This window comes from Staurois parvus, unplaced genomic scaffold, assembly GCF_062004578.1.
Source record: "Staurois parvus isolate SC_StPar_1 unplaced genomic scaffold, SC_StPar_1.0 ptg001647l, whole genome shotgun sequence".
In the NCBI taxonomy this organism is placed as follows: Eukaryota; Metazoa; Chordata; class Amphibia; order Anura; family Ranidae; genus Staurois; species Staurois parvus.
This window is the reverse complement of record NW_028319443.1, coordinates 74,335-88,444: the sequence shown is the minus strand read 5'-3', so window position 1 is coordinate 88,444 and position 14,110 is coordinate 74,335. Positions and strand designations below refer to the sequence as shown.

Genomic DNA, 14,110 nt, shown 5'->3' with positions numbered 1-14,110 from the left:
ATTAGTACAGTGTCAGTGGGTTTTTTTTTCACTGACCACTGTATTGGTGTCACTGGGGATGTCAGTGACCCCAAGTCAGTTCCCCCCCAGTGTCAAAATGTCTACCGCAGTCCCACAGTCCTGCCATAAGTCGCTGATCGCCGCCATATGTTGCTGATCGCCGCCATATGTCGCTGATCGCCGCCATTATTAGTATAAATAAAAATTAAAAATCCCAGTATCTTTCCCGTCATTTGGAAACGCTATAAAACTTTCATGTAAACCAATTAATTTACACGTATTGGGATTTTTTTTAGCAAAGACATGTCACAGAATGCATTTTGGATGAAATTTGTGACAAAATTAGATTTTTTCATTTTTTTTTACTGGACATGTAGCAAAAAGTCCAAAATATTGTTTTTTTTCTCAAAATTGTCAGCCTTTTTTTTTTTATAGCGCAACAAATTAAAAATGCACAGGCGATCAAATACCACCGAAAGAAAGCTCAATTTGTGGGAAAAAAAGGATGTAAATTTAATTTGGGTGCAGTGTTGCATGACCGCGCAATTGTCAGTTAAAGTAACGCAGCGCCGTAACACAAACCTCTTCTGTAACCGCTTCCTGACCACCCTATCTATCTATCTATATATATATATATATATATATATATATATATATATATATAAATATACATATACACACATACACGTGATTCGCGCCCCTACCAGATAGCGTCAGATTGCCCGTCAGTACACCAGTCATCACATTTAACCCCTTGATTGCCAGGAGCACGCTCATGTACAATAAACCTCCATTGCTAGTATAGTGTCTGAACGGGTCAATATCTTTGATCAGGTCAGCACTATACCAGCGTTCACATTAGTATAGCGTTCCCAAAAACGCAGAGTTAGCGGGATCAGTCCCGGCACCTGCCAACACCTGCGTTTAGCCCCTACGCTTACCCCCCCCCCTTCTCCCCCAGCAAGTGCAGTGTCAGTAGGTCACTGTCACTTGATACATTGCACATAAAACCGCAGTGTTCGCAGAATCAGGCCTGATCTCTGTTAGCACTTGCCGGTAAATTTTGATGACTCTCATATGCAGCAGAGTGCCAGTACTAGTACCGCTCTACCTTTTGGTGAACTGGCGAGTACCAGCGGTCTAGTACATCCTGGTCTTTCACATACCTCCTTGATTTTTGGAGCTGTTTTTCACGGAATATCTGTATGCGTTGATTGTGGATCAAAGCAGTTTATATGCACAACAATTTATTGCCGCCAACCCAAATTCAAACTTTGCCAGACCATTCGCATGGAAACTCATTACGGTTTTCAAATTTACATTTTTTTGGGGCCTAACCCTCAACATGGGCATTACTAAAAGAAATGAATTGCGGTTGTATTGGTCCGCAGACCCGATTCATCATATGCCATGTTCTCGGCTGCTATGGCCAGGCATAGATATAAGAGTATAATGTGTTTTATGCATTTCAGCGACAATACACTCTGTCATCCTCGGGGTAACCCTGAATTTGACCGGCTCCACAAAATTCAGCCCCTCGCAAATCACCTTAACCTAAAATTTGCAGATGTCTATACTCCCCAGCAAAACATCTGCGTTGATGAGTCCCTTATTAATTGTTCTGGCCGCCTTGCATTCAAACAATTTCTCCCCTGCAAGCGTGCTAGATATGGGGTCAAGATGTAGAAGACCTGTGAGAGGACAACAGGCTATACTTATAAGTTTCGGATTTACGAGGGAAAAGATAGTCCCGTGGAGCCCGTCCGGATGCCCAGACTACATGAGGACCACTGGCAAGATAGTTTGGGACTTGGTGTCATCATTTCTCCATATGGGGTACCACTTATACGTGGACAATTTTTATTCAAGCGTGCCACTATTTAGACATTTATTCAATCTTGGAACTTGTGGCAAAGTGTGTCCTAATGTGTGCCCACCAATGTGTGAAGGGGTGGATGCAGGGCGGTATATTCTAATGGTGGGCATACCACACACTTTTTCTGGCAGAGATTTCTTATTTTTTCATTCAGTCCACTGGCTGCATACAAAAAAAAAAAAAAGAACATAGCATATATAACCAACAAGGACCAGCGATGTACTGGTACATCACTGGATTTGAATGGTTATACCAGGACCTAAAGCTGCAGGCATCATCCTGGTGTCGTTTTGTTCAGTCGGTGATCGGCTTTCATGTAAAAGCAATCCTAGTGGCTAATTAGCTGCAAGATTGCTTTTAGAAGCAGTGGGAGATGATGTCCCCCCTCCCCCGCTGCCTTCCACGGCCTTCTCGGGCAGTCCTGTGCCATCAGGGAAACCTGAGAATGCAGCCAGTGTTTCTGCCAGCTGACCATAGAGCTGATTGGAGACCAGAATGGTGCCAATCATCTCTATAGTCTAAGAATTCGGAAGCTACAAGCATTTCATCACTTCAGTTTCGCAGGATATAAACAGCACCATTTGTAAATTGGGAAAGCATCTGATCACACCGATTTTGGTTTGATTAGATAATGTAAGGGCAGAGGAGATATCTAGAGTCTGATAGACCCCAGATTTCTGAAAAAAGAATATAGGACAATGCCCATTGAAGTTATAGGGGATATTTGCATTCCCTGTTATAGCAATAAAAGTGATTTAAAAAAAAAAAAAAAATGAAAAAGTTACAATGTAAAAATAATAATAAAAAAAAAAAAAATTGCCCCTCCCATGCGCACACACCTGTGTGCACAAGCCTTGACCCTGTGCCGTTATGTAAACAGCGGTTGCACCATGCATGTGAGGTATGGCCGTGAACGTCAGATCAAGGGCAGTAATTCTAACACTAGACCTCCTCTGTAAATCTAAAATGGTGGCTTTTAAAGAGCTGCCTATGGATATTAAAAATGTTTGCAGTTTGTCGCCATTGAACGGGGCATGCGCAGTTTTAAAGCATGTCATGTTTGGTATCTATTTACTCGGCATACCATTATCTTTTATATTTTACCAAACAATTGGCCAATATATTGTGTTTTTGTGCATTAAAAGTAAAAAAAAGTGTATTTTTTTTTTTAAATTGCTTTTGAAAAATCGCTGCGCGAGTACTATGTGCCATAAAAAATTGTAGTACCCACCATTATATTCACTAGGGTGTCTGCTTTAAAAAAATATATGTTTGGGGGTTTAAATGAATTTCCTAGCAAAAACATACAGATTTTTTTCATGTGAACAAAAAGGCTTGGTCTTCAGGTGGTTAGAAGAGTGAATGATGTGTGGCATAAACTTCTAATGCTGGGCATAAAACGCCCCCACCCCCCAAAATTACCCCTTTTTGGAAAGTAGTCACCCCAAACTATTTGCTGAGAGGAATGTTGAATCAATAGAAGAATTTATTTTTTTACCACAAGTTTTTGGAAAATGACAAAAATAAATATATTTTTTTTTACACAAAATTGTCACTTAAATGATTTACTGCTCCTGTATGTGGCTAGGCTCCCAAAAAGTCTCACACATGTGGTATCCCCATACTCAGTAGAAGTAGCAGAATGTATTTTGGGGTGTAATTCCACATATACCCATGGCTTGTGCGAGAAATAAATCATTTAAATGACAACTTCGTGTAAAAAAAAAAAAAAAAAAAAAAGTTTGTAATTTTCCAGAAACTTGTGGAAAAAAAATAAATCTTCCATGGACTCAACATGCCTCTCAGCAGATAGCTTAGGGTGTCTAATTTCCGAAAAGGGGTCATTTGAGGGTGTTTGTACTATTCTGGTATTTTAGCACCTCAGGAAATGTGATGGGCAGTCAGAAAGTAAAAGCTATGTAAATTCCATTATCTATACCATAGTTTGTAGACGCTATAACTTTCACAAAAAGAAATCAATATACACTTATTGGGATTTTTTTAACCAAAAACATGTAGCAGAATACATTTTGGCCTAAATTTATGACGAAATTTTAGTTTTTTTTTAGATATTTTTTATGACCAAAATGAGAAAATATTAAAAAAAAAAAAATTTTTCCTTCAAAATTTTTCTGGTTATAGCGCCAACAATAAAAACTGCACAGGTGATCAAATACCACCAAAAGAATGCTCTGTGTGTGTTAAAAAAAGGACATAAATTTAATTTATGTACCGTATTGCATGACCGCGCAATTGTCCGTTAAACTAGCGCAGCGCTGTATAGCAAAAAAATTTCGTAAATTGCAGTATCTATACCAGTTTGTAGACGCTATAACTTTCACACAAAGCAATCAATAAACACTTATTGGGATTTTTTTTTTTACCAAAAACATGTAGCAGAATATATTTTGGCCTAAATTTATAACTAACTTTGAGTTTACTATATATTTTTTATAGCTGAAAGTAAAAAATATAGTTTTTCTTCAAAATATTTGGTCTTTTTTTGTTTATAGCGTGAAAAATAAAAAGCGCACAGGTGATCAAATACCACCGAAAGAAAGCTCTATTTGTGTGAAAAATAGGACGTAAATTTCGTTTAGGTGCAGCATTGCATGACCGCGCAATTATCAGTTGAATTAGTGCAGCGCCGAGTAGCAAAAAGAGGCCTGGTCATTAAGGGGGGTAAATCCTCAGGAGCTCAAGTGGTTAAATAAATGGCAGCAGGGCAATGCAATGTCATCATTATGGGGGACTTCAACTATCCAGATATTGACTGGGCAGAGGGAAAAGCTCACTCATATAAGGCCCACCATTTCCTAAATGTCTTACAGGACAACTTAATGAGTTAGTTGGTGTATTCCCCAACTAGAAAGCATGCATTGCTGGATCTATTAATTATAAACACAGATCTGATCGCAGATGTGAAGATATGGGACAACTTGGGAAACAGCGATCATAGGATAACATTCAGCATAAATGACAGGATAAGGAGGCACAAGGGTAGTACAAAAATACTAAACTTCAAAAGAGCCAACCTTTCTAAACTACATTCAATACTAAAAGGATATTAAATGGGGCCAAAACCTAGAAACATTGAACACTGAGGAAAATGGGAATACTTTAGGAACATATTAAATAAAAGGTAGAATCCAGTGTATTCCAATGGGCAATAAATATAAAAAAGAGTGAAGGTCAAACCTGAGTGGCTAAACTTTACCGTAAACGGACATAACAGAGAAAAGAATGGCTTTCAAGGAATATAAGGCAGAGGGGTCATTCTCAACATTCCAACACTACATGGAAAGCAATAAAAAGTGTATGAAAGCAATCAGAGCAGCTAAAATGGACTATAAGAGGCATAGCAGAGGAGAGTAAAAAGAACCCCAAAAAAGTTTTTAAATATATTAATAGATAAAATGCGAGGTCTGAACATATTGGCCACCTAAAGGATGATGAAGGGAATCTGATTACAAATAACAAGGAGAAGGATTTCTTTAGGCCCAGTACCCTTTGGCCCGTTAGGTGGGTTTTTGGCAAAATAAAAATACTGTATGTGGAGTATAGGATTTGAGAAATTGGAAGACCAACGAGCGCTTCACAGGAGAGTTGAGGCCCCGCACATTCCAGGAGATACATTTCAAATCCGGGGGTGCCATAAAATAAGTATTTGAAAAAAAAGTTGTGACCACTCAGGCTGAATCCGAGGAAGAAAACATAGAACTGTAAAATAGGCATCAGAAGGACTAGTATGTTAGCTTGAAACCATGCACAGAAAAAAATCAAATGTACCTTGCAACAGAGAAAAAAGGACTAAACTCCCAAAAAACATTTGACCTTAATCCGCAGTGTATGCATCTCTGCCGAATGGTCACGGATGGTGTCATCTACATTGCTGACATGTTGCTTGACCGCTGGCCCCAGAACGTGTCAAGATCTCTCCGGAGCAGCCCCGCATCAGTCTGCAGGTGTTCTATATTCGTGGTGAGCACCGTCTGACAATTGGTAATCGCCCTCATGAGAGAATTAAAGTCTGCAGGTGCAGCAGGTGGCCTGGGCTCCTGGGAGGGGGATGCGGCCATGGCAAAACCCGCCTTAGTCCACGACGTCGGTCTGGTGTTTGCAGCTTGCGTAGTTTCAGTTCTTCTGCCAGTGGTCAAAGGCTTTCCTCTAGTCATCAACCTTATATTCATTCGTACCGGCAGAAAGAATGGTTACTATAACAATTGGCGCAAAATACAGGTATTGGGGCCCCCTCGGCCCACACATGAATGAATACGTATAAACGAAGCTGAACACATGTAGGAGATAAGCAACTCTGTCCATGGTATTTCAGGACACTATCACTTTGAGGGGGAGATATGAGCTGTGGTGGGTTTTGGAGCCCCTCACGCAGGCCAGAGACTCAGACCCCACAGGTGTGGACCCCTGCAGGATCCCAAGCTCGATACAGCAGCCAAGCAGGGCACAGGGCTGCCAGGGCCCTGCAGAGCGCAGACTGCCAAATCTTTAGGGGGGGTTGCATAGACAGCTCCGATGCTCCCCCTCCAGGCAGCAACCGCTCCCCCCCCCCCCCCACAGGCTACCGGACGAGGCCGAACTGCTTCACCCCCGGGATGGGTGCACAGGCTCCCGATTGTAGGCCCCAACAGGTCGCAGGTCCCCGGAGCAGGATTTAGGGTCTGATGTAGGGCACCACCCTCCCCCAGTCAGCAGCTCACCACACCAGACTCCCGGCAGCAGCACCCGGGATAGGCCACAGGCCAGATCTGGTCCACGAACCTCCGTCACTCCTGGGGGGAAGGAGGGCCCAAACCGACCCGATTCCTGTCTCCAGGCAGCAAGCCAGGTCCACAGGGGGTCTCTGTTGGTGGTAGGAGCTCGCTACCACCAGGATGGATGCGGATAAATGCTCTGAGGCGGCAGAGCTCTCTCCTATGCGGCCACTCCGGTTGCCATCTTGGACACCCCCCCCCCCCAAAGAAAAACAGGTTAACCTTAAACTGCATAAGGGGTTTTTCACTATTAGGGTGGTAAGGATGTGGAACTCACTCCAAATGGTGGTGTCAGCAGGAAGCATTGATAGTTTTAAAAAAAACTCTTGGACAGGTATCTGGACACACACGTTGAACTGGATGGACTGGTGTCTTTTCAACCTTACCAACTACACTATATTGCCAAAAGTATTGGGACACAACTCCATATCATTGGATTCAGGTGTTCCAATCACCATGGCTACAGGTGTATAAAATCAAGCATGCAGACTGCTTCTACAAACACTTGTGAAAGGATGTGCCGCTCTCAGGAGCTCAGTGAATTCAAGCGTAGTAGTGTGAGAAGTTGCCACCTGTCCAACAAATCCACCTATGAAATTTCCAAGCTACTAAATATTCCACGGTCAACTGTTAGTGGTATTATAACAAAGTGGAAGCAAATGGGAACAGCAGCAACTTAGCCACGAAGTGGTAGGCCAAGTAAAATGAAAGAGCGGAGTCAGACTGCTGAAGCGCACAGTGCGCAGAAGTTGCCAACTGTCTGCAGAGTCAATAGCTAAAGACCTCCAAACTTTGTGAGGCCTTTAGATTAGCACAAGAGTGTGTGGAGAGCTTCATGGAATGGGTTTCCATGGCCAAGCAGCTGCATCGAAGCCTTAAATCACCAAGTACAATGCAAAGCGTCAGATGCAATGGTATAAAGCACACTGCCACTGGACTCTAGAGCAGTGGAGATGTGTTCTCTAGAGTGACAAATCACGCTTCACTGTCTGACAATCTGATGGACAAGTCAGGGTTCGGCGGTTGCCAGGAGAACGGTACTTGTCTGACTGCATTGTGCCAAGTGTAAAGTTAGATTGGACATGTAGAGTGCATCTATGCTTGCTATGACAAAGTATTTTGATTATTTTATTATTGACTTGGTCTCCAAATTCTCCAGATCTCAATTCAATCAGGCATCTGTGGGACGTGCTGGAAAAACAAGTCTGATCCATGAAGGACTTAAAGGATCTGCTACTGAATGCTTGATGCCAGATACCACAGCACACCTTTAGGAGGTCTAGTGGAGTCCATGCCTTGATGGGCCAGGGTTGATTTGGCAGCAAAAAGGGGACCTAATCAACATTAAGTGAGTAGTTATGTTATGGCGGGTGGTCATGTTGTTATGGCTGATCGGTGTATATTCTACAATAATAAAACAGCACCATATGTGGATAAAGTCACACTGCAAATTATGGTCATCATTCTGTTCTAGGATTTGACTTTTCATCTTTCAGAAAATGTCTGCACTGGTGATATACATATATTACATGTTGAAATAATTGTTATATACCTGCTCTGTGTTAACTGTGGAAAAATATATATTAAATGTGTAAACCAACAATGAAAAATAGTGTATGTGATAAAAGTATGCAATATAAATAAAACAATCCTAGAGCAAATACAGTTATAAAGGATAAATACCTTTCAGCTAATAATACACAAATTAATAGCACAACTCTGCCATATGTGTCATACTAAATAATATGAGAAGTCTATGTGCTCAACAGTCTAATCTTATCCAGAATAAATTAGGTGAAAAAATTAGTGCAGTCTTTACGATAAAATGCAGTAGTGCAGATATTTTTGACGGTGCATGAACCACAATGCTGTTCTCCCCTACTGTGTTCCCCCCCCACTCAGCAACTGGTGTTGACCCTTAAGCAAAGCAATAAGAGTCAAGATGCGTTGGAATAGGAGTGTCCTAAACTTGGGCTTTTCTCTCATTCCTTCATCGCTCCTCTGGTAAAAATCATGATTCAGAAGTGTGTATTCATTGTATTTGGAAAGGATTGCAAAAGATCTACATAAAGTAGTTAATTTTGTTATCATTAGAAAACCATAAAAATAAGTTACGTTCACAAAGAAATGAGACAGGCACAAAATGCTGGTCTGGAAGCACCACTGTGGTGTGCATTCCACCGACCAGATGTGATGTCACTGGAAGGTGTGGACATTTTTTTTGTGCATGTAACTTGTTTTTATGGTTTTCTAATAATAAAACATTGGATTACGCTATGTAGATCTCTGAATCCTGCGGTTTACCAGAGGAGCGGTGCAGGACAAGGAGAAAAGCCCAAGTTTCAGATACTCCTATTCAAGCGCATCTGAACTCTTATTGCTTTGCTTAAGGGTCAACACCAGTTGGTGAGTGGGGGAACACAGGAGGGGAGCACAGCACTGTTGTTCCCGCACCGTCAAAAGTATCTGCACTTCATCATAAAAAAAGGAACTACGTTTTCACACAATTTATTTTGGATACAATTGGACTGTTGTGAACATGGACTTATTATCATATGTTATTTAGAATGACACATTTGGCAGAGGGCAGCACTGTTAAATGAGCTGCCAGAGACTAGATTCTCAAAAAAAATAAAAAAAGTTATATTTATTTTTTTACACTTAGCGTACACTATCATACCTCCCATTTTTCTACAGTACAGTGGTCAGTGTCTAGGTAGCTATCAGTTCTGTCATGTACAGGAAAGGAGGGCTGCCGTCACAAAATGAGTGGCAATGGAAAGGTAGAACAAGGCACTGCATGACATTTTTTTGCTGTACACTGGCTGTGGCAGTTAGCTTGTTTCAATTACAAGTTCAATTTAATGTCACACAGCAGTGAAACCTGCCAGATTCTCTCTCAAACAATTATACAGAAGAACTAAATTAACCACTTGGCTACTGGGAACTTTTGCTCCCTTCCTGCCCAGGTCAATTTCCAGCTTTCAGTGCTGTCACACTTAGAATGACAATTGTGCAGTCATGCAACACTGTACCTATATGAAATTTTTAGCATTTTCCCCCCACAAATAGAGCTTTCATTTGGTGGCATTTACTCCCCACTGGGATTTTTTTTATTTTTTGCACTATAAACGAAAAAAGACTGAAAATTTAGGGAAAAAAAAGGTTTCTGTTTCAATTATAAGATTTTGCATACAGGTTATTTTTCTCCTTCACTGATGTGCGTTGCAAAAGCTGCACCGATAGGCAGCATTGATGGGCACTGGTGGGCATTGATGAGGAGGCGCTGATGAGGCGGCACCGATATGCCGCACTGATGGACACTGATAGGCGGAAAATGATGGGCACTGACTGGCAGTACTAATGGGCACAAATTGGTAGCACTGCTGGGCACTGATAATCAGTACCCCGATTATCAGTGTAGATGTCTCCTTTGACAGTTGCCGGTTATCGGCAGTACTTTCCTCACGCCTTGACAGCGTCAGGAAAGTACTGCCGATAACCGAGAAGTGTATTTACATGGTGATCAGCTGTGATCGGACACAGCTGATCAAGTGGTAAAAGGCCGATGTGTTTGGCCTTTTACCGTGTCATGTAATCAGTTGTGTGCAAAAAACACAGCGATCACAGAGCGCCGGGTGCGCGCTGCTGGGGGTGCATTCTGGGAGGACATCATATGACACCCTCCCAGAACTGGACAACCACGCTATGGCTGTCATTTGACTATAGCGCAGTCAAGAAGTGGTTAAATGAACATACCAAGATACAAGACAGACAGTAAACAAAAATACATATTTGAGAGAGATATATTTGTATGCTTAAAACTTTTTAATTCCTTTTCTTATCCCGTCTAACAGTGCCTGTGCTCAGGGGTAGCTATATGATCATTACTGATCCTTTTTTCATTGCTCCCCATCTCATGTCACATCTCTTTAAAAATACCTAAGTAGCATCTATAAAATGTTATATAAACACAACAAAATCTATCTAATGGATAAGGCACCAACTTCAGATCATATAAAAATGTAATTTATAAATTCCCTAACCACTTACTGACTGTTCACAGTGCATTTACTGCGGGCAGGCAGCACATGCAGGCTGGATCACATACATGTACAGCATCCAGCCTGCACAGGTTTTTTTTGGTCTTTAGTGATTTATACAATAAAAACATTTAAAACACAGTGGTGATCAAATAGCACCAAAAGAATGCTCTATTTGTGTGAAAAAAATTATATAAATTTAATTTGCATACCAGTATTGCATGAAAGCACAATTGCCAGTTACAGTAGCACAGTGCCGAAAAGCAAAAAATGGCCTAGTCACGAAGGAGTAAATACTTCATAGTTCAATCATCCTAATACGAGTAAGGGGGTTAAATCACACTCCCAGCAAGCCTACCAACATTTACACATAGATTTAACAAACCGTAATTGATCCACAAAAGTTGTTAATAGATACAATAAACATTGAGACGTACAGCTGGGGGTGTGAACCCCCCATCTCGAACCATCTCCCAGAAAAAAATCCACTTCTTCAGGAGATCGGATGGTATGTGTAATAGGCAGAAAAACATGCTGGCATATTAAAAGCCACAAATGTGCAGTATCCAACGTGCATACAAGCAAAACCATCAAATCTTCAATAGAAAGACAATATGGGTCTATACAATGTCCCATATTTGTAGAGAAGTCATTCCACCACACTTATATGATATGGGAGCCACTGTGAAATAAAAACCAGCAATTAAATAGCAAACTTGCCATGCTGCATGTAAGAAGTGTCCACCTCTAAATAGAAAGCCAGAAAGGACTCCTGTTAAGGGCAATAAATACTGCAGGGTCTCCCATTGGTGGTACAGTGGGCTCCTCAAACAGACGAGGGGCATTGTCTATTGGAGGAGCCCATCAATGGGAGACCCTGCAGTTTTTATTGGCCTTAACAGGAGTACTTTCTATTCAGAGATGGACACTCATTTAGTTCCACCTATTACCAAAGCTTGTGGATCCATTACTGTAACAGCTTTGTGTACATTTTGTGGGCTGGTTTGGAGTGTAGGTTAACCCTTTATTTGGATTGGGCTATGTAACATATATATTTGGCATCAATTTTATATTACTTTTAAGGAATTTATAAATAAAGATTTTTATATTACCTAAAGTTGATGCTTCAAAAGTCCATTAGGTAGATTTTGTATTGTTGGTGTAGACAACTTCCTTAAACAGGCTGTTGTACCTGGGAAGCCCCAGCATAAGTTCATACTGTAGTTCTAGTATAAAAACTGACTTTACCTTCTTTCACTTTCTTTGTTACTGCTTTCCCTGTTGGCTAACATCATGCATTTTTTTTTTTAATGGTTTAAATGTCACACGTTCCCCATTTTATAAAAATATTCAATATCCAGACGATACCTTTACCACGTCGCACACCAAAGCAACTAGGGTTCTGTGGTTCTGTATTCGTGGCTTGTGGGGTTTCCTGATATTTTTCAGCCTGTGGGATCTCACGATGAATGTGGTAAGAGAGATTCCTAAGCAGGCACACCGCATTCTCCACAAGCTAAAAAGTCAAAGAGAAAATACATGACAGATACATTTCTCACAGTGCTTGACTTAAGTGTTGACCATCTTAAACATATTTTTAATCTTACAGCCTTAAATAAAATGAAGGGAATTTATAAAAAAAAAAAAAGGAGTAGACAGAGTCTGGGGCAACTGTGCAGAACTATTCAGCTTCTATCTTCAACTTGTTCAGTTAGCTTTGAAATAGCTCAATTTTCGATAATTTACCCTTGTAAATTGTTTAAGGGTTTTTATTCATGATCAGCATGAAAATGAAAATTTCCCATATTACTTTCAAATATATTAAAGTCTTAAAAACAGAAGTATGTCACCACCCATAGAACGCAATAAGGTAAAAACCAAAAAAAAAAAAAAACCTTGAGCCTTTACAACCACTTTGGTCAACCCCTTGGAGAACTGTTAAGTCTACTGCACAACCAAGACTCTGCTTGAAAGTCAGCCAACTCAGAAGCTTCATTAACATTTCACTGCTGGAGCTGCCCCAGCTCAAATAATGTCTTATGCAAGGACAGCAAGTCACTGAAAATATGTAAGCAAACTCTCAGCTGCTATTCTGACTATGAGTTTGCTTATATCAAGTTAATCAAGACTACTTATCGATAAGTGAGATTCTCCCCCTATATTACAGCAGTTGCTCTCCATGGGTCCAATCTTTCCCTTTCCCAATAGAAAATAGTTGTATAAAATACTCGGACACAAAAATAGGAAAAGTGCCTTCTTCAATGTACTACCTTAACTATCCTCCTGTGAGAGTGAAAATACTGGGTTAATTGGAAGTGTGCATTGACCTCCTGCTCTTTGGGAGAATCCACTTATGTAAGATGAATAGTTTCACACGCTTACTATACCCCCTTCAAACAATACCACTTTTGATCCAGCATAAAGATCTTCAAGCACTCCAGAGGGCGCTCATCTCTTTCTTCTGGCGCGAGAAAAGGCCTTGCATAGCTTTAATGAAACTGCATCTCCCAGTGAGAGAGGAAGCTAACCTTTAAACATTAGAATATACTGTACAAACTGTCATGTTTATTATACATTAGCCAAGATTAGATCTTGCAGGCCTCCAAATATACTAACTTTGATTTGGAATCCCATATTGTATACCTGTAAAACTTTTGCTTTACTACATAGGAAGCTACAGACCCTTCCTCAAGCTCTCCAACAGAACCTCCTACTCAGTGACATTAAGAGTGTGGAAAAAAATCCAGATAAGGTTAGGTCTCTCTTTACAATTCTCCAACTATCTACCTATTCAGGAAAATCCAATATTTCCGCATGCCAAGCAATACGAGGCCTTCCACACATGGCTATCCAAAAGGGCTGACCAGGGGCGGACTGACAACTCATGGGGCCCCGAGCAATAGGAGATCATGGGGCCCCATGTGTCCCTGCCCACTCAAGCTGTACCCACACAAAGCCCCACCTACATATTACACTGCCCAAAATGCATGCATTTGTCACAGAATTTCACTACAGTATGTTCAAAATAAATGTGTATTACACAAAATAAAGAAAAAAAACTTACATTAAAGAGAGCGCAACAATGGTACATTTCAAAATGAATGTGTTAATGAATTTTTCCTATTACTTCCACTGACACCAATGATAGGGCACTATTCCTCCCACTTACACCAATAATGTGGCACTATTCTTCCCACTCACACCAATGATAGGACATGATTCCTTTATCTGACATGAATGATAAGGCATTATTCCTCCCACTGATACCAACGATGGGGCGCTATTCCTCCCATTGACACCAAAGGTGGGATGCTATTCCTCCCCCTAATACTAAAGATGCATGGTTTACTCCCACTGATGCCAGGACAATTTCTGATCCCAAAGATCACAAGCCATCCCCCAAAAAACCTGAAAGACAG

General features: G+C 40.9%; 1 protein-coding gene across 1 annotated transcript in view; it reads right to left on the bottom strand.

The window, feature by feature from the left end:
- Positions 1-14,110, bottom strand: part of LOC149434872 (catenin delta-1-like) — a gene marked incomplete at its 3' end in the record, with an annotated part of 273,021 nt that overhangs the window by 191,230 nt on the left and 67,681 nt on the right. Inside the window, exon 8 of the mRNA XM_089663279.1 lies at positions 12,060-12,207. Within this exon, the coding sequence (XP_089519405.1) occupies positions 12,060-12,207 (148 nt within the window). The remainder of the gene's footprint in view (positions 1-12,059; positions 12,208-14,110) is intronic.